The sequence below is a fragment of the Hydra viridissima genome, unplaced genomic scaffold (assembly GCF_058129835.1).
Source record: "Hydra viridissima isolate aposymbiotic clone 2 unplaced genomic scaffold, HvirCarnegie_v1 scaffold_18, whole genome shotgun sequence".
NCBI classification, from domain to species: Eukaryota; Metazoa; Cnidaria; class Hydrozoa; order Anthoathecata; family Hydridae; genus Hydra; species Hydra viridissima.
Genome location: NW_028324317.1, coordinates 1068286 through 1089875, shown reverse-complemented (window position 1 = coordinate 1089875; position 21590 = coordinate 1068286). Strand labels below are relative to the sequence as shown.

Below are 21590 nucleotides of genomic sequence, written 5' to 3'. Positions count from 1 at the left end.
CCTATTTGCTTTTAAAGCTTCTACTAAGTCTAATGATACAATAGAGATTTCAGCTTTGCATACCTTTTTCAGCGCTGATATCATCAATATTGCGGGAGCAGATGTCGGGTTAACGATGAAATTGAGCGTGCAGCGAAGAAGTGCGTGCAATGATAGGTAATACACTATCGGTGGGATTTGATGGTGCGACATTGGGACACCAATTGTGTTGATATCGAGCGAGGCGATTTAGGAGAGCAGGTGAAGCGAGCTCAGAAAAGCAGCAACGCGAGTGGCGAGTGTAAGAGCGTTGAGTGGCGAGTGTAAGAGCGTTGACATTGAGCAAGTTGTCATGTACTTTCATGATTGTTTTTAGAGTTTCATCATCCATTGTAAAAAAATACGTTGCAAGAGATTTGATATTAGTTTTGTTCCTGTGGTTAAGGTTTTGTTTATAATATCTAAAGCAAGCTACCCTATTACCCCCTTCCAAACTTCCTTTCTCTTTTATACAGAAGACCACTTAAAGGAATACATTATAGTGTCGGGCTAGCACCCATAGCAAATGAACTTGTTGCTACCCTGATATTAAAAAGGAAGTCAAACACGACATACGTTCGTCTAAATCCTTAAACACGACATGCGTTCGTCTAAATCTTTAAAAACGCTATGAAATTGTTTAAAATAAGTAAATATCTCAAAATAAAAATCAGAAAAGAACCATTTTTTGTATACCACACCACTTTTATGATTTTATGATAATGAAGTTATTTTCTTTTATACTTTGATGCTGTAGACGAATCTTTTAAATCTTTTTTAAATCTTTTAAATCTTTTATTTGGTATCTTTTACAGTAAAATTACTTAGATTTATTTTTATTGGCGAAATTAATCAATTATATTTGGCATACGTCGGTGGGGCATTTGCAAAGAGTTACAACTTAAAACTATTATCAATAGAGTTTTAATGCTCTTCAAGTTCAGGCATTTTTATCAACTTATATTTTCTTAATCTATTTTAAGTTAAACTCAACATGACAGCGAGTAAATTGGAAATCGCTTGTTTTGTTTGAAGACAAACTGAGATCCTGAGACGACTAAGTTAAATAGTCCAAATTTTTGCCATGTCAATATTTGGGGTTTACCCTCGAAAATCATTTAAACTAAAATACAACAGGAATACAACAGGAATACAACAGGAATACAACAGGAATACAACAGGAATACAACAGACCTGTTATCTGCAAACAATACGCAAGCGATGAGTAGCGAAAAACATTTTAGTTCTGATATACGTCGGACTAATGGTGGCTTCACCACTATTAACGGGCTAACACCAGTTTCATTGCAGACTAAAAGATTTATAATCTATTGTTTTACTTTAAAATCTATTGTTTTATTGCTGTCGTCCATTAAAATATGATTCAGCAAGCCATTAGCAGGCTTTTTCATTAACAGGCTTTTACAGGCTTTAACAAGCTTTTCCTTTAAAATTCTTTTCTTTCAAGAGCTTGTCTTTTTCTGGTATGATATATTAATTCTTAACAATATAAATGTTTCTATGATGTGTGCACAGATTCGGATCTATGAGTTGTGGCAAGGAGCGAGTTCTCTGGACCTAAAGCACTTAGGAAAAGGCGCCTTAAGATGTATCATGGCTGCCATTTCTAAGTCAACTTTTCTATTATCAACTTTCATTAGACAACTTTTATGAGCAAAAATTCTCCTCTTAACGAAAGCCATCACTTCATTTCATTTCAGTTAATGTAATGGCGCCTTTTCAAGAACTTTGCAACGTTCAGCGCTGTATGTGATTGAAAAAAACTTTTAAACATCTTTGAATATTTTTAAGGTGATAAAGATTCAGATAAAATATCTGCGGGAAAAAGAGAAACCTTATATTTTCTAATTGAAAACGTGAATCCAGACAAAAATACGCAAAAGTTTCATCTGATTTTAATAAAAATTTTATCTGAATTTAGCAAAAAAATTTTCTGATTCTGAAATTTTTTCTGATTGACTGTTAACAAAAGTCGCCGACGAAGGCGGAGTTATTTGTTACATGAGCGATCGACGCTCATGTAGCAAACAACTCCGCCTTTGTTGGCGACTTTTGTTAACAGCTCAATTCCGCCAAAGGTTTTTTTTGATAAAAGTACTACATTAGCATAACCATACCATACCAATAAAGTACCACACTCTTGATGAAAGTACCATAGCTTACCACTGTAAAATTTAAGTAAAACTAGATCATAATCGTTTTTAATCTGCCCAACTCATCATAAGATGAACTCATCATTAGATAAACAAGCGTGAACTGAATGTTTAATTTTGTATAAAATTTTGATTGGATCATACTCCCCAATATAGCGCGGAAAGACTTGCTTTTGCTAAAAATCTTTGGGGACGTTAGTTAAGAAAACCCTCGTTTAGTTTAATCATTTAAGAGTCAACGAACTCCCTAATATAGTGAAATACTTTGAAAATCGTAATCTAGAAGTTTATTAATAACTCTGGAATCAATAAATATCGGATTCTGGGGAAGTAAATCATATTTCGTTTTCAACCCATTAGGAATCGCGATTGAAGTTCAAAAAAAACTGGCGAACCCCCAGTTTTTTTGAACTTCAATCGCGTTAAAAAGTGCAATTTGAAGGTATATGCTTAAGATATTTGGTAACTATAAACAATATTTTTTAACATTGCATTTTGATTTTAGATTGCCATTCCAAAGATTTTTCACATTTTTCACACTACATTAGCACTACAGAGCTAATTTGTTATCACTCAAAACGCAGCATTCAAAAACTCATGCTCAAACAAGTTATGTTAATTTTTAAAAACCATAAATTGCATGATTTGTCGGCTTACAGCCTAAATTAAACGTTTAAAAAATAAAACTTGCGTACAAAATAAACGAATAACAGTTCATTGCATATATTTTTATCATGAAAAGAAGAGTTAGGAATTAATTATCATAATTTACTTGAGGCGTTTACTTGATAGTTTACATAACGGACTTGAGTTTTGTAGATTAGGGGGGTCGAGACCATGAAAATAATGATAAACCTAAAATCATAAATCTCATAAAAATTCGATCAATATTTAAATGTAAATTCAAATCTAAATAGCTGAACATTCAAGGACCTTCTCAAGACTTCTGGAACATGAGCGAACTTGGTTGGATGAAGAAATAATAGTTAACAAAAAAGACATTGCAGCAGGTCCAGGTAGAAAGAAAAAGGAGGGGGAATATCTATGTGAGAGAAGAAAAAGATCTTAGTAATAAATCAATGGTATTCAAACCAATTCAAAAAGTAGTTTACTCACTTAAATATTAAAGATTATGTTTTTTAACGTTACCAAGTTGGCTGAGCATCCTGTTGAAGTATTGGTATTAGTGTCAATAAGAAAAGCCTCTGGAGATCCTACCAAGAAAGATTTTGTTTTTACCATAAAAAAAATGCTTCAAATCCTGGAAAAGTTAAAAGCATGGAGGTTATTTTTTCAATTAAAATGAATGTTGAAGATGGCTTGAGCTTAAAAATTATGTTTGATCTTTCCGATGAACAGTACCAAATTATCAGAAATTCATCCATAATACAGAATGCAGATATTTATCCTTCAGTTCATGAAATTAAGAATGAAAGACAGAACTTTTATCCTCAAGGTTCTAACAGAAATATCTGCTTCAACTCCTCTACAGAGTATATTTAACCATACTTTGACAAGGATACTAACTTTACTGAATGACAAAACTCTATGAGAATATTTGATGAGAGTGGGGGAAAGTTTGAAAGCGTACATCATTTTATAGGGGGTTTGATGGTGTCTCCAAAGGGTGTATAAACAAAAATATACTGATACAAATAATGGCGAGGCCCAAGTTAACAAGCTAATTCTTTTTAAGACAGCTATTGTTCCTCTTAAATTAATCATCATGAAGTAAACAGTATGGTTGAACAAGTAGTCCTTTAGTACACATTATTGTAGACCCTACATCTCTAGTATCAAAAGGAAACGAAAAAGTTGATCAGAAATGAAGATGAACATCTTAAAGCTGAAATAAATTGTCTGGTCGAGTTTGAGGTAAAGTTAGAAGTAGCAGAAGACAAACCCTGAAAATGTTCGTTTCATTAACCGCATTAGTTTCAAAACCTACCAATCTGAAAATGGAAAACACTTAGCCCTAATGTTTCGTCTTCTTTAATGACCTAATAAATTGTTTTTGCTAATAATAGTTTTTTCTTTTTTTGTTTTGGTCATAAAAAAGAAAGATAAGAAAATACGGTATTTTGATTTTTAAATCAAAATCTTTTTATTTTAATTAGTATATGCGCGCGTTTTGGTTTGAGGAACCCAAATTTTTTTATTTATATTAATTTTTGAGCGAGTAAAAGACTCTATCAAGCATACGCGTGTGTGGTACATGACTTAGATACACGTATAATTAATTAAAAAAATACGTGATATATGTTGTATACGTGATATTGTATGGTATTTGGGATCAAGTAACCCTAATTTTTTATTTAAATCATTATTTGCACGCTTAAACAACACTAAAACGCGTACGCGTACATTAATGCGTCTGAGGTACGCGTAAAGTTTTTTTCTAATAACAAATTTAAATTTTCTGACCCAAGAATACTAATATTGATTTATTACATATTTATGGTTGTATAATTTTTTGCCGTTTTTTTACCTTTCTGACTCACAGTGAATTGTGATAGCTAACTAAAATCTGGACTTGCCTCAATAAAGAAGGGCACGTGGACCATACGTACCTAACAAAAAAAACTAAAGTTAATGAACTTGATATGCCGCTTCCATTGTTGTTGTTTTTTTCTTTTTTTTTTTCCATTTAATTGAATTAATATATTTCATTTATTTTTCATTCATCAATATAGAAAAATATTTTTATCGCAGCTTGTTGCAATTTTTTTATGGTGACCCATATCATTTTGTCTGAGCGTCTGATCATTAAATTATGACTAGCAATCATTTACTGAATATTTTCTGTTCTTTTGAAGAGGTCACAAAGTAAAAATAACTTTTAAAGTTTCTAAGATAACTTTTTTTGCGACGTTTTCTTGTTTTATCATGACATGAATCCACACAATATTTACTTGCCAATTTAAAAAGGCTATTTAAAAAGTCCCCTGCAAGTAATTCCAAAAAAAGTTTAAAAGTATGTGCCCTTGAACAAACTCTGAATCAAATTTTAATAGATCAATTAGTCTAGCTAGGTTCAAATCAGACTTGTCATTAACTTAAGTAGCTATTTCCGTAAAAAATCCAGTGTATAAATTTTAAATAATTAAGTGAATTTTTAGAGTTTAAAATATTATAGATTTAATGGTTAAAAGTTTAAAACTGCATAAGTATAGCAAGTACCTATAGCCTACTATCCTAAATGCTTGTCTTAAGATATTTAGGGTAACAATTATGAGCAGATGAGTTTATTTTTTCTGTTATTGATATACATAAATGTTTTATATTGTTTATATATTAAAATAATGTTTTTGTGATGGTGTTGAGGTAAAAATAAATATGTAATAACATTGGTTAGTTTAACTTGCATATATTATCTTTCTCATTATTTAAGATCTTGTTTTTAAAAATATGATAAGTTAAAATGTTGTAATGTTGTAATTTTTAATTAAATTAGATGGCTAGAATGGAGGCAATGGCTTTGCAGAACTATCGAGAGTTTATAGGGCTTTATAATCGAATAGCTCAGAACTGTTTTGAATCATGTGTGGTTGATATGAGTCATAAGACACTTGCACAAGAAGAAGAATCATGTGTAAATAATTGTGCAGATAAAATGATTGCAGTAAATCACAGACTTATGTCTGTTTTTATGGAAATAGGACCACCTGTGGATAAGCAACTTGGTCTTTCTGGAGTTCAAAGTGGAATGTAAAAGGTGAACAGGCATTAGATACATATGGAAAAAGTACACACACAGTCCATTTTGATAGTATATGCAGTTGGCATTAAGGTTTTACAACATTTACAATTATTGAATGTAAACATTGAACTTATAACTAATACTTTACTCTGAAGATAAAATTAAGTTTAATTTTTGTTATAAATTGTACATATTTATTGATATGGAAATATAGGTTTAAACCAAATAAAACATAAAATGTATTTTATAAATGTTAAAGATAGGTATACAAGTTGAGGGGGTTCTAAAACTTATGTTTTTACCTATAATTGTTTGTGTTTTTTTTTTTTTCATTAAAAGTAACATAAAACATGAGCATTAACATTTTTACATTTTTTTTAATAGTATAGGTACAGAAAATTATACGATTATAAATAATGTACTAAAAAGAAAAATGTTATAATCTAAAATGGTCAAAGGAAAATCACATTCTGCGTCATGGCTTGTGAATGCCGCTCAGCAATGTGTTATTGACAAAGACATTTTTGCTGCTAAAGCTTGGCTTCTCACTGCTAAAACATTGTTTCCTGCTGACTTTTCCATACAGGTTTGTAAACAAAATAATAATAAAGTAAATAAAAAATAAAGATAAAGTTGTAAATAGAAATTAAGGATTGAAAAGAAATGAAAATATAAAAATGAATAACAAGATATTGTTTCAAGTAGTCATACTAATTTTCAATTTTTGTACACCAACTACGAAAAAACTACTGAGGCTATAATAATGTTATGTTGCTGACTTTTTTGCTAAAACACTCTAGAATTTGATAAAAAGCTTGCTTTGCTTTGTGTCCATATGTGGTTTACTATTATTTTTTTAGTAGATTTTTTAGTATTAATTTTAAAGTTCCCAATATTTTGTAATTTCACTTTTAATTAGCTTGATATGTTTCCAATTTGTGATAATCCAATAATGGAATCATTAATGGAATCATAACTCATAAATCCCTAATTTTCATCTTTCATTCATAATTGAAGGTCAATATTTTCAAAAGCCAAGTCATTTACATAATCAATCCTCTTCAATTTTTCATCAGCTTGTTTTGCAGATAACTCCTTATTTTTTAGTGAATCGATGACATTTTTTAGTGAATCATTGACATTTTTTAGTGAAAATTTTCTGTTGTATAAGTTTCTTTATATTTTTTCTGAGACAAAATTAAAGCTCAATATTAATTTTATAAAGGAAACAAAGAAAGCTACTTTTATAAACAAAATCAAACCATGTACTGAAATGAAAAACATTTTTTAATTATCATTTGTGGTTGCCAGTGTTCGATAAGATTAAAAATCATGTGATTTAAATCATGAACTGTGATTTTTGATTTTTATTTGAAATCATAGTTTGGATGATTTAGTGTTTTTGAAGCCTTAAAGTCATATTTATATTATTTTCACTAAACTTTGAAACTTCCTATTAATTTTACTACAGCTATTATTTATCTAGTATATTTTGCTTATATCTTTATTATTTGTATTGTTTGCATTTAATTTATATTGCAAGATGGCTGATAATAAAAGTTTACCAGTTATTTTTTATGGAAATTTTAAAAAATAATTCAAGTAAAAGACAATAACATTATTGCTAAATATGTCAATTCCATCAACAATGAGTTATCAGGAGCCAGAATTAGCAATATTATGTGGCATTTGAAGGCTAGTAATATTATTATTTATCTTTCTCTTAAATATAATATTGGAGTTTTAGAGTAAAAGTAAAGGTAGAAAGAATAGTATTTTTTTAATATTCAATTTGATTAAGTAAATAATTAAAAAAAGAACACAGACCACTGGAGACATACAAAAAAGAGAAGTCTGGCAACAATAACAAACAAAAGAATAAATACAATTTTAGTGACCTTAAAAGTAAAAGTGCAATTCAGACTAAGCTGTTTATCATATCCATGAAGTCACAGCTGAATCAGAGAGGCAGCTTTTGGATTGTAGACTACTTTATTGATTCCCTGTACCATTAATTGAAATGTATGCATTTGTGGCACAGGGGGCCAACTCTTGAAAGCTAAAGTAATGCCATGAAAATTCTTATCTGACAGAAGATCAATTGATGCCTAAAATGCATGAGGAACTTTACCTAGCAGATGCTGTCTGCACAACAGCTGATGTTTGCAAAATTTTCATTACAGTTGCTGACAATGTATGTAACTTTCCTAAGGCTTTTTCTGCGTACATGAAGATGGCCCAGAGCTCAGATAAGATAAACCTGATAAACCTGTTAGCAGATGTACTGCAATTTTCAAGTAAAAAACCAGAAATGAAATTGATTTTTTGATGGAATACGAAACCATAATGGAATCATTAGCTGTGACACTAGATCAGTTGCAAGGTGACAAAGATTGTTACTTTTGTATGCTGTTGCTTAAGTGTATTCAGTTGAAGTAATAAGCACAAAAAACGCAAACAGAATGCATGTGACAGTTTGGAAAAAGGCTAGGGCAGTTTTTTATTTTGAACATCACTGAAAGTAGAGTTAAAGTAGTGCTGGCTGCAGTGTCACACCCAGGTTTTAAATTGAAGTGGGTTGAGCCAACTTCTTGTAAAGGGTAACTCAGGTGTTGTTTATTTCAGCAACTATGTTAAAAAATAATTGAACATGGCATCTGAACAAGAAGACAGGCTAGAAACACCAGCTGTCAGCTAAGATGACTATGGTTACAGCGGCATAACAGTAGTTTCACCTGTCAACAATTCTATACAGATGCAGATACCTTCTATTAAATGATAACTGGCTACTGATACTCTTTTTTCAATAGTCCTGAGCTGATGTCTCTTTGATTAATATTGCAACAATTTTTTTGATTTTAAATCATTTGTCAGTGGATTTTATGATTTTAAATAAAATATGATTTTCAAAATTTTTTTTTTTTGCACCAAGTTATGGGATTTTTGAAATGTCTTTAAAAACAAGATCTTCCATCCGAGTTCTTTCAAATTCATTTCGGTTCCATTCTTTTCTTTCAAAATGACCCTGGGTTTTAAAGGTTATTAAGATTTGTCTCATCAACAAAAATTTTTTAAATCTTTAAAACCAGATTTTTAGGCGTGAAATATTTGATGCTGCAGGAAACATAGTTACATTATATATTTTAGTTGGCTTGGGTATTTAAAATTTGTTTTTTATAAGAGAATTAGCAGATGAGATTATAAGAGATTACAGAATGAATGTTTATTTTATACTCTATTTGATGTAATATAATATATAAAATATAATATATAAAGTATATTATATAAAATATAATATATAAAATATATTTTGATCTAAATAATGTATGTTTAAATATTTTTTACATTGATATTGTGTAATTTTTTAGTATGAAGAGTTTCTGATGGAAAGAGAAGCTGGAAATGTTCAAGTTTGTGGAAAATTATTCTATGATATGTATGTAAATATGAAAATTATTCTATGATGTGTAAATTATTCTATGGTATGTAAAAACTTAAGCTTTCTCAGTTGTTTTTTTCAAATAATTTGTTTTATGCCCTTACTGTAGGTAATGTTTTTATTGTTGCTGTGTAAAAATATTAACTGAAGTTACTAAAGATCTCTTACAATCTGAATTTCCAATGAAATTCATTTTCATAAAACTAAAAATTTTAAATTTTTTTCTGTTTCCTGCTTTTTAAATATTTCACTATAAAGAAAAATTTTGATGAGAAAAAAGTTTAGTTTGCAGAACTTTTATAGAGGTGCCACAAATTCTGTTGTAACTAAGTGATGAAATACCATGACTTTTTCATAAAGCTCCATCTAACATTCTTGCTTTAAAAACTATTAACCAGAACTTGGTGCAAATATCAACAAATGTATCATCAAATCACACTGGATTGTTAAAATGTTACCAGATATTAATCAATACTGCTGATTGAATTGCTGATTTTGTGTGATGTGCTGATTTGGTGATTAAATGCTACCAAAAAGTAAACAAATTGGTTGCTGAACAGGTGTAAAACCAAGCCTTCCTGACAGCTCTAGATAAATGGAATGCTCAGTTTAAAGTCAGTGGAATGGTCAGAACATATGGAGCAAAAGTTTCTTCATATATTTTACTACAGTTTGTTATTCTCGATTTCTTCCACTTTTACACTGAGATTTTCTGTTTGATTCCTATTTTATGATTTTCGGAGTTTTTTTTAATCCTTGGAGTTTTTTTTTAATTTAAAATTAAATACCTGTGCATTTTATTGAATGCAAATTCTAAAGAACTGTTTAAAAAATTGTAAAAACTGTTCAAAGTGTAGAAGTATCAATATGACTTGACCTCCTCGTCGTGTGACCTCTTAATAAAAATTAAGAACCTTTAAATTTAACAGAAGTTGACTCAAATAGAACAAGCTGTGAGTTGTGAAAATTAAATCTTTTTATGAGCTTTCTTAATAAGCATGAAGTAAAAAAACAACACTTGCATATTACAACATTTAACCAGGAAACAAATAGCTTTAGTGTATTTTAATTAGCAGCAAGCTCTCAAAGCAGCTGTGATCTTATGAAAATCAAACAATTTTATTGTCACCCTTAATATGTTCATAAATTATTTGTATTGTTGTAACTTTCTTATTTGCTTAGGTTAACAACTTTTTCAAAAGAGCCTGTGTTGTGGGAGGAGTTGTCAAGGATTTTTTATTCACAAGATGTTACTAAGACACAGCCTGAAAATAAGTTTCTAAAAGGTATAATTTACATTATGTATGTATGAATATGTATGTATGTATGTATGTATGTATGTATGTATGTATGTATGTATGTATGTATGTATGTATGTATGTATGAATCCTTTTCAGAAATGTTTGATTCACTTTCTGTAATGCATCAAAGAGAGCTGCTGTTAAAGTACGCAAGTATGTTTTTTTTTTTTTTTCTACATGTTTTGTTTTGAATAAAAGTCTACATTATTGAATTAAAACTAACTTTCCAAAAAAAGTTTAAATTTTTTTTTAACGATCTAAATATTTCTTATCCTTGGGAAATTGCTTTGATTGTAAGTTTATTTTTTAGACCACCAAGAAGACTTAATTGATAAATGTCGCATATCTCTCCTTGTTTTAAAACGTTTCAAAGGAGCAATAAAGGATCAGGCAGTGAGATTTTTTGTTCTTGTTATTCTACTTAATTATGTAATTGCTAAAGTTGTAAAACAGATTTCCTTACGGAATTTGAAATGATAAGTAATTACCAGTCATTGTTAGTTATTATTCAATTCTTGTATCAGAATTACATTGTTTATAATGATATTGATAATTTTATTTCATTTTTTTGCCTAATTTTTATTTAAAGATGTTTTGAATCTTTTTTTGTAAATATTTTAAAATGGTCTATTGAATGTTTATCTTTAGTTTATATTTAAAGATGTTTTGAATCTTTTTTTGTAAATATTTTAAAATGGTCTATTGTATGTTTATCTTTAGTTTATATTTTAGTCAAAAGAAATAATAACTAAAATGATAAAAGTTCACACTTCTGGTCAAAAACATTTCTGGTCAAAAACTTTTTTGAAACCTTTTTGTTAGTTTAAGTCTTTGAAAGTAATTTTAATTTTTTGACCAAAAAAGTTTTGTTTTGAAGTATAACACTGTCATAAAGCACTGTCATAACACCGTCATAACACCGTCATAACACTCTCATAACTCTTTCATAACACCACCATAGAGACAGGTTTTCATGTTTTGTTTGAATTTTTCTTTTTCTACCTTTTACTTTGTTTGCCTGGTTTTAGCTGAAAGTTTTATTTATTAAAAACTGTTTTATTATTTGTTTACACAAAAATGAAATTATAAAAACAAAAAACATTCTAACGTTTATCTGAAAATACGATTATTTTGAATATAAAATGATTTACAAGAGAATAATACTTCGCAATGATCTTTGGCCAAAAAAACTAAGCACATCATCGGGAGAGAAAAAACTTTGTTATTAAACAATTTTCTTGGCGTTAGAATATCCTCTAAAGCATCACCATAGCAACACATCTCTTCATTTTCTGAGTGAGCTGAGTGTCATTTTTATTTCTGGAAAAAAAAATGGATTTAACAAAATGCAGCAATAACCACACAGAAAAAAGTTCAAATGTCACATTTTATTGCTATAAAACCTTTTCAAGTTTCACTAATTTAAAAAGTATAACATAAAATCTACAAGTGCATTTAAGTTGTACTTTAATGTGTGAAAACTCATTGAAAACTCATTGAAAACTCATGAAATTGGCTAAAATGATGTTTAAATTATTCCAAAAGAAAGCCAACACATAGCTTGTTGCTCTAGTGAGTTTGTTTGCTTGGAATTATCTGAAAGTGGTGTTGATGCAAGTGAATAAAACTGTAAATGGAAATATTATATGGCTGGTGTAACAGGTTTGTTATTTTTATGTAACAGATTTTATGATTTGATTTTATTAAGTCTTTTTTCTAAAAACAGGAAAAGCTTATTTCAACTTTAAAAAACTTTGAAGACAAAGAATGTGCTGATTCACCACTGAATACTTACAGAAAGATGATTGGTGGGTACAATAGTTAAGAATCATAACCTGTTTTCAACATTAATATCATAATACTTGGTAATGTGTATGTAAAAGTATTTGATAAAATGATGTGATTAAACAAAAATAATTACTCAATTGCTATGTAAGTCATGTTGTTTTTTTGGTGTGTATTTTTCAGTGTGTGAAGTTCTGCCTTTAATAATAAAGAGCCCAAACACACAAGTTCTGCAAAGTAAATCTATAAAATATCAGGTATCTAGTTTCATCGATTCAACAGTTTTGATTCTTCATTTTCACCTTTGATAGAATTTTTTTTTTTCACCTAAAATAAAATGGTACCTCATGAGATGTATACAAATTTAAAAATTTAAAACAAAATGCACAGTTTTTTACTGTGAGGACAGTGAATTATTTTCTTGTCTTCTGCGTTTAGGCTGATAGTCTTCTTGTAAGCGAAGATCAAATGATCAATTATTTAAATATGACAATGGAGTTCTTTGTTGCATATGCTATCAGGAAATCTTCTCTTCTTCCTTGCGCTACTGATGCTACTCTTAAAGAGGATTTTGACATTGATGAATCTATATCTAGTTGGAGCTTGTTACATGAAAGTTTTGTATGTTTTGCTGTAAAACTTGGTTGGAGCAATGTGCTAAAGTTCAAAGATAAAATTGATCCCTCCAAAAATAGGCATATCACTACATTTACACTTTTGATATAAACGTTGAAACATCTCAACAGTTTAATTTTTTTTACATTTAAATTTTATTTGGAATATGTGTTTCTTTTTGTAAAGAGAGATCAACCTTTAAAAAAATTAAAATCTAAAGTTTGTTCATGTTTTGAAATCTGCTTTCATAAATTTGATAAATTATTGTGTCATTTCATTTTAAACTCAAATATACTTTTGTAATCCTTATAAAACTGCAGCTAAATCTTGGTGTTAATGATATTAATATAAGTTAACATAAATTAATGAAATTAATATAAATTAACATAAATTAATGAAATTTATTTTTTCGTATAATCTAAAACTACTCATTTAAATAAAAATTTAAAACTTAACACTAAAAACAAAATAAAAATTGATTTTTAAATTAAGTTTTAAACATTTTATTTAAAAAGTTATACTTTTTGTATAATTTAAAAAAATTAAGTTTACTAAAACAGATTTGATTTGACTATTTTTTATTATTGGTAATTTCTATAATAAAAACACAGATTTTGGGGCATTTGAGTGCAACCAATAAAATAAGAATTTTGTTTATTTCATAAAACCATGCTTTTTTTTTTTTTTTTTAGACCTTTGAAAAGTCGCTGGAAAACATTAAGTAAAGCTAGAGAAACAAGAAACCCTTTGGGATTGTTCTATGCAGTGTTACAACTGCATATCTTTGCAATGCTTGAATACTGTTCCATTATTCTAAAGTCTAATGAAAAATGTATGACTTTAATAATTGGTAACATAATAAAATGTCATTGATAAATATTCTTTGTTAAAATTTTTCATATTCTTTAAAACAGTCAAGTTTTAAACTAAATTTAAATTATTAAAAAAAAAGAATTTAATTATCCCCCAGAGTCATCATTAACGTAATCACTATTATCATCAATTGATATCCTCTCTTGCTATCAACTGATATTCTCTCTTGTTATCAACTGATACCTCTCTTGTTATTCACTGATATCCTCTCCTGTTATCAAATAATATCCTCTCTTGTAATCAAGTGATATCCTTTCTTATCATGAAACACTTTTCTCTCTTGTTATAGCTTTATCTCCAAGTGCAGTTGAAAGTATTTTGGTTGATAATATTGATCATATGACTCGTAAAGAAGCTACAGAAAAAACTGGCATAAGGTATGCGTACTTCAAGTTTTCTGTGTATAAAACTGGCCTGAATCAGCTCAACATTTATATTTACCCTAAGAACTTATGGCTAGGTTTGTAGGACAGAAATGTTTTCAAAATTTTGTGTTTAGGACACCGAAAAAAAAGAAAAAGTCAGAAGATTCAGCTGTAAGTTAATTCTCTCCTAACTTTAATTACTTGTTAGTCTTTATATTAAATTTATATATTATTTTTTTTATGTATTGAAGAGTTTTTAATTTTCTTTTTGAAAAAAGAAAAATCTATTTTTTTATCTTTAAGTTAAAATTTTTATTTTAAAGTTAAAATTCTCTTTTTTTTAAACAAATTTCAAAATCACAAAATTGCTTATTTTACTTTTTCAAAAAGTAATAAGCCATGCTTTTTAGACTGGAAGCCATGCTTAAAAGAAATTTAAAAAAAGTCAAAAGTTCAATCAAAGTTTTTGAGATTTCCTTTTAATCTGACTTATCTACTCAATATGAGGAACTGAAGAAAATTACTTTATTGTGAGAGACATTACATAGATAATATATTGCTAACAATTATATTGAATATATATCACTTAAAATCAATCATTTGTGCTTTTATCCAAACAAACAAAGTTTTGCCTGCAAATAGGATCGTTGACTTTAATTAAGGAGACGTTGATATCTTTCATTTTCATTTTCAGTTCTTCAGTTTTTATTATTTCTTTCTATAGTATATTATTTGGTGGTAAAGAGTTTATCTTTCAATTAGTATTACCAAGGGTTTTGAAAGTAAAAAAAAAAGACAGGCACTTTAAGTGCTTAATCCGTAAAATTTATGCCTTCAAATGTAATTTCAAGTGTTCACTTTATTCGTGTTCATAAAATTTGTTTTCAGTATTTAAATCTCATTGTATTGTTCATTGTATTGAGTATTGTTCATTGTGGAGATAATAAGTTCATTGTGGAGAAACAGCTCAAGTGTCTTGTTGTCTTGTAGTTGTTTCATTGTAAAAATTGATCAACCAAATTTAGCTTAGTGATAAGAGCATTTCCTCAGAAACTTAATGAACAGAGGATTCATTAAAGAAAATAGAGATGAGTTGCATTTCTAAGTTAGGTGCAGCTGCTTTCACAAGTGTAGACTGTGTTTACAGAACAAAGTTTATATAAATCTTATTTTTTTTAGATAAATATCTTTTTTTAGCTCGATGAATTTTTTATTGATATGTTATGAAGTTTTACATTTATTTTTGTCTTGATTTTTTTTGTAACCTGTTATATAAATATTTTCACGGCTTCTTTATCGGGGTTTTACATTCAAAGTTCAAAAATATTTCAGAGCTATTCAGATCATTATTCTTCAAGTGAAGATGTTACTATTGTCATTCATCCAGGTATGTTGTTAAATTGATTGCTATGACACTCCATCACATAAAAGATGGTGACTTCATTAATTTTCGAACTTTTTCTTTAGAATAAAGTTGCAAGTTTATAATAATTTATTGTTATTTGTTATTAAGATTATTCATGATAATTTTGGTGTGCTGGTCTTTATTTGAATTTTATTTCATACTTTTTATTTCTTACTTTTGTAAATGCTAATCATTGTTTTGTTTTTTAACATTTGCTTAATATTAATTATGATATTAATTATTATTATGATGAGTTGACATGAATGTGGTTTGTTTTTTTTAAAATGGTGTTAGACTTGATGGGTCACATAAATGAAAGCATTGGGGAGTATCTGCAAGTAGCTATTGATACACAAAATTTTCTCAAAGCAGTTTTCAATGCAGGTTTTATTTTTATGATCTGTATTACTATTCTTATTATTACTATATTTTCTTATTATTACTATATTTTCTTTTTTTTTGGTTTTGTTGTAAGGGGTTTTTTTGTTTGTTTTCTTTTTAGAGTATGAGCAAATCTTTTTAGATTGGAAGATGAATAGTTGGAGATGGACTGACACATTTGAAATTGATGCACTACTCTTTCAAGTATATATACAGTATATATACAAGTATATATGCAGTACCGTGCAGAAGTTTAGAAACATCAAATTTTTTTCAGTTTTAAATCATAACTTCTTACAAACTTTCTCAAATCAGCTGAAATTTTTTAACAAATGTTCTTTATACTAATTCAATTTTATCGTTTGCATGTGGCAACATTCTTCATTATGTCTAAATAAACTTTCAGGTCCAACCTTCTATGCGATAAATGGGTCATTTTGAAAATGGGCCATATTGTGACAACAAAACCTCCACCATGTTTAACAGTCGGTAACTAATATTTTGGGTTGAATCTTTTTCAGTTGTAACTATAGGACTTCCAGTGCAAGGTTTGTTTTCAATGGTTTTGCACTGATGAAACCTCTTGATGAAAATATAATGACAAAATTTCTTGAAATCTCTTGATGTTAATGCTTATTCCTGGTTTTGAAACATCATAAAGTTTAGAAATCTCTCTGTAAGACATTTTTTTCCAAAGCTTTTACAAATATTTCTTTATTTCATTTGAAACTTTCTTTTGCTTTTCTCTTTTTTTTCTCTAAGTATCACTAAGTAGTTGAATTTAACAAATTGACAAATATTTTGACAATTTGTTATACTACACTGACAATTAGTATACTATACTAAATTGACAATTAGTTTTACTACACTGCTTTTAAAATTTCTTGAAGAAATTGAATTATTAACTTTCACAAATATTTGGCCTTTAATAAAACTTGATTTAGTTGCAGGATGATACTGTTTCTAAACTTTTGCGCAGAAGCCTTTTTTTAAAAAAAAAATTAATTTTAGTTAACCGTTGTAATTAACATTTGTGGTTTGTACTATAAATTAAATTAATATAAAGAACATTTGGTAAAAACTTCAGCTGATTTGAGAAAGTTTGAAAATTTATGCTTTAAAAACTCAAAAAAATCATTAAACTTTTGCACGCCACTATATAATTTTAATGGTTGCTAATAATAACAACAATAATAACAATGATAAAAACTCAGTTATACTACTAAAGTAATGCAGTGTAATGTTGATGATAATTTAAATAACAATAATAAAATAATTTTCTTTCTAATTAAATTTTGTAATAAAAGTTTTTCATTCAAAATGCTTTTTTGTTTGGTAGGGAAAGCATGCAAAGGTTATTGAAGCATTAAAGCATCAGGTATTATAGTTGTTTAAATCTTACACTGTGATAGCATTCTTATAATTATGGATATTTTCATTTTTACAAACTTTTGATAACTTTTTTTATATCTTATTTTTATAACTTTTCTCCAGCTATCATTGAAAAAAACTCTCCAGCTTTCATCTGCCCTTTTCTCTTCAGGTTATCATAAGGTAAACAAGCTGTATGCTTTTATTCTTATTTGTGTGTGTGTTTATAACAGTGTAATTTCAAGGTAAATTCAATGAATTTGTAGAACATCCAGTAGACACTCCAACATTTAGTACTTTAGCCTTTGCAGTTGCGATTTTTTCAAAGTTATTCTATATGTCATAAAATCTTCAGTTTCATTTTGACAAAAAAAAGCTTCTGAAGCAAATTTGCTATTTGATCTTAAAGGATGAGCAATAGATTAGGCAAAAGTATCAAGAATCTTAATGTGTTAGCGTAATCTTTCTAATAGCACATCATCAAATATTGTAAACAAATTATCAACAAAAGAGACATAACTAACTCTTCCCATACAAACATCTTACTGGTATTTGCAAATTACTGAGTATAAATCTTAAATCATGGAATTTAAAAAAGTGTTTGATTGCTTCAAACTTTTGCTTCTTTCAGATGGCATGTGAAACTGTGCTTCAGACTGTTGATCAACTGAATCTCTCAGCATTTGAAGATGTGCATTTGGATGACAAAGCATACTCAAACCCAGAAGGTTTGATCTAAGTATTAAGTATTGCAATATTTTCAATATTTTTTTATTGAAATGTTACAAATATTATTTTATTGCAATATTATTTTTAAACAAATAATTGTTATGGTCTTTGAGTATTCATAACACTAAAACTACACATGTTGTATTTTAAAAAACCATTTAACTATTTAAGCCTAAGACTTTAAAGTTATGTTGCATGCAGTTTAAACATTAACTCTCTCTCTCTCTATGTGTGTGTGTATATATATATATATATATATATATATATATATATATATATATATATATATATATATATATATATATATATATATATATATATATTCATATTCATATATTATTATCATTATTAATTATTACTTGGGTTCAGCATACAAGTTTTAGCGTTGTATCAATAGCTAAGCTTTGAAATAATTTAATTAGTTATTTAAAACATATCTAGAACTAACGTTAATTTATTAAACAACTAAAACTTAACAACCAAACACATAACATTTTGGCGCTTTTTAAAGCGGCATTCGAACGTTCAAAAAATTTAAATCGGGGATACAACGCTGGGGAACAAAAAAAAAAAATTCCTTAAATGTTTTTGCCTGAGCAAAAATTTTGGAAAATTTTAGCGACCTGTATTTTGTCGTTGCAGTCAAAGGATTAAACGAGATCATCGAAATCTTATTTGTTTCAGGTAGAAGTTTGCTGTTGCTTTCTAGTAGCCCGAATGACATTCTTACTTATGCTGTTCAGATTATATCGGCATCACTCAAGGTAACTGCTTAACATAAATAATTGATGTTTATGTTACTGTAATTTTATGCTGAAAATTTTAAGTTTAAACAAGTTTCTCTTGCTGTTGGTATAATGAAATTTCTTATAGGCTCGATTATCTTATAGGCTCGATTATACGGTGATGATGAGCATCGCGATATGGTAATTGGACACTTGATTGTTCTATCGCAGTTGATGTGGTCGAAGAACGAAGATAGTTTCTTATATCTGCTCAGGCTTATACAAACGAACGAAAAGGGCTTTAAGTACCCTCTGTTTTTTACCTACGTCACGCGTATCTTTTCATCTTATTTTCATTTCTTTTTTATTTTTACATAATTTAAAGATAGATAAATTAAAAATATAATTAAATGAATTAAAAAATTGAAGTAAATTAAACTTAGATAATTCACATTTGATTGATTCAGAATTGACTGAATCGTAAGATTCGATCATCGTACTCAGCTAGATTGTTTTGCCTTTTTTTAATCATGTGTAAATCTTACAAAAAACTTTTAACAAGCAACGTTACTTTTAGCGTTGGAATTTATAAAAATGAAACCTTACGATGACGTTATCTCTGACCAAACCTTTCTTGAAAACACTTTTATTCATTAACTTTTTATCCTCTAGAGAAGCTAAAAAATTAATAATTTCTACTGCAATTAATTCGGTCCATTCATTGAAATAAGATCAAATATACCGCATGATAATTTGTTTTTGTTTTTTCTTTGGTTTGTCTGTTAAATCTCATTTTTATAAAAATTTCGCTTGACGTTTGAGTAGAAATTGATATTCTTGAAGAGTTTGCTTATCTGTACTCGTTAGAAACTGTTCCTTTGGAGCTTTCCTTTCCCGAAGAAAATATGAAGTATGTTTTAAAAAATTGCTTTTGAATACTATTTAACAGGTACTCAAGCGTCTTTTCTCACAGGGTTTTCATGGTAGAAACGTCCCCAAGAAAAAGTCGCCTTTTCGACTCTACCCTTACCATTTTTTTTAGCGAAGTTAAATTCGTTCATAAATTTTTTATTTTAATACTTAACTTTGCACTTAATGTTTTCATATTTAAGTTATCAAACTTTAGATATAATATTATTTTTTTTAGACACACTATTACACGTGGTGTAAATAAAGGAGCACATAACGATTTTAAAACTGCAATCATGCGTCAAGTTTCCAGAAGTAACGAACCTATCAAAAACTTAGTTTTTCGTTTTTTACGGAACGAAAAAGAAGCCATATTACGAGTGATGTGACAACAGAATGTTGACGGAGAATTCAACCCTTTGTGTGATGTGTAGCAATAATCGAAAATCGATCGAACGATCGAATGTAAAAACCGTGTCAAAAATTGACATATAACACTTCAACGAATAACCGATTTAAACTACAACCACTGAAATGAAACTACAACCACTGAAATAATTTCCCTATATCAACATCAATCGGATTTCTTTCGCTTTTGCATTTAAACAGAAGAAAATTTATAAAATCAAGAAAGAAAAGTTCACGCAAATAGTCAATGTTTTGTTTTGAAAACTTTCTTCAAGAACTGGAATTACACAATCTATTCATCGGAGTTTGCTGAAGTTATACATTTAAATAGTATTTCAAAATGTAACATGGGCTTTATCTTCATTTTTCTGTTAAAGTAACAGTTTTTAATGTATTTGAAGTGATATTTAACTGTAAAATAACGCTTAGGTAATTCACGTCAAATACCCCAAATTTTTTGGAAAATTAAACCGTAGGTTCGTTTGCGCACCACGAGTTTAGCGAAAGTTATATTATGTTAGATTACTAAAAAAAGTGCAAAAGCATTGGAAATGAATTTTTACAACCACAAATATAATATTTTAAGGGTTTGTTTAAAATTGTTCTCCCCCTGAAACTTTAATCATCTTATTTTGATCAAATTTTTGAAACGCGGTTTTCTTGTCTTATTGTATGTGTTTCACACTTATCGAACATAGTGTTGACACTTATCGTTTGTCTTAAAATCTGCTTTTGTGTCTGATTTTTAATGTATTCGTGGTTCCAATTGAAAGATTAATTTATTTGTACATTTGTTTTGAATTTGCTGCTACGTTTGAGATGTCGCACCAATGGTAAACGTTCTATTTTGAGCTTGGACTGGTTGTTTTGGCCATTTTAAAACGTTTTCAATGAGATTGACGATTTCTGTTACCGCTGTAATATTATAATCAACATCGGCTATAATTTGCACATTTGCTGGATTACGGCTCGGTGATTAACGGTGATCTGTTGTAAGTTTCTAAAATATGGGTTGGTGACCAATTTTCATTATTATGTTGTACGATATCAGATAAATTTATGGTTTTTCTTGTCTTGGATAAAACTCTTTTTCAAAAATGATATAGCTGCAGGTATTCAAGATCACTTTTTCAACCTTAATGATCGTCAACTGCTTTTGAACTGCTCTAAAATACTTGAATTAATGCACGACTAAAGATTATGTGAAAAGGAGCTGATAAAGTCAAATTTGAAAAGTTCTGCTCTAAATAAGTAGTTAGAGAGTTCAATTGCTATTGGCAGAGTGAATCTTTGAACAGTTTTTATGTAGTCAACGCTATAGGTATCGAATGGAAAAATTTCGGTCTTTTTAAAATCACTTTTGATATTTTTCATAGAAGGATCGGTTATACA

At 28.6% G+C, this 21590-nt stretch overlaps 2 protein-coding genes across 2 annotated transcripts; both read left to right on the top strand.

Annotated features, from left to right (window-relative positions):
- Positions 1 to 5589: 5589 nt before the first annotated feature.
- Positions 5590 to 6063, top strand: LOC145191603 (mitochondrial import inner membrane translocase subunit Tim10 B-like). Its single transcript, XM_080068729.2, has one exon. The coding sequence runs from the start codon at positions 5647 to 5649 to the stop codon at positions 5902 to 5904; it is 258 nt and encodes an 85-aa protein (XP_079924855.2). The 5' UTR covers positions 5590 to 5646; the 3' UTR covers positions 5905 to 6063.
- Positions 6064 to 6274: 211 nt separating this feature from the next.
- Positions 6275 to 20668, top strand: LOC149876745 (integrator complex subunit 10-like). Its single transcript, XM_090075002.1, has 21 exons — positions 6275 to 6478; positions 9261 to 9328; positions 10514 to 10617; positions 10729 to 10785; positions 10943 to 11025; positions 12359 to 12440; positions 12601 to 12674; positions 12856 to 13112; positions 13725 to 13864; positions 14195 to 14282; positions 14405 to 14441; positions 15603 to 15657; positions 15970 to 16059; positions 16178 to 16260; positions 17396 to 17434; positions 17551 to 17610; positions 18059 to 18155; positions 18841 to 18920; positions 19047 to 19215; positions 19707 to 19791; positions 20029 to 20668. Exons 1-21 carry the CDS (start codon positions 6341 to 6343, stop codon positions 20177 to 20179), a joined length of 2037 nt encoding a protein of 678 aa, XP_089931128.1. The 5' UTR covers positions 6275 to 6340; the 3' UTR covers positions 20180 to 20668.
- Positions 20669 to 21590: the final 922 nt, after the last annotated feature.

Coding starts and splice junctions, on each gene's coding strand:
- LOC145191603 (XM_080068729.2), top strand. CDS start 5,647: ATGGCTAGAATGGAGGCAATGGCTTTGCAGAACTATCGAGAGTTTATA.
- LOC149876745 (XM_090075002.1), top strand. CDS start 6,341: ATGGTCAAAGGAAAATCACATTCTGCGTCATGGCTTGTGAATGCCGCT. Junction 13,113..13,724: donor ATTGATCCCTCCAAAAATAG/GCATATCACTAC, acceptor TTTTTTTTTTAG/ACCTTTGAAAAGTCGCTGGA. Junction 13,865..14,194: donor TCTAAAGTCTAATGAAAAAT/GTATGACTTTAA, acceptor CTCTTGTTATAG/CTTTATCTCCAAGTGCAGTT.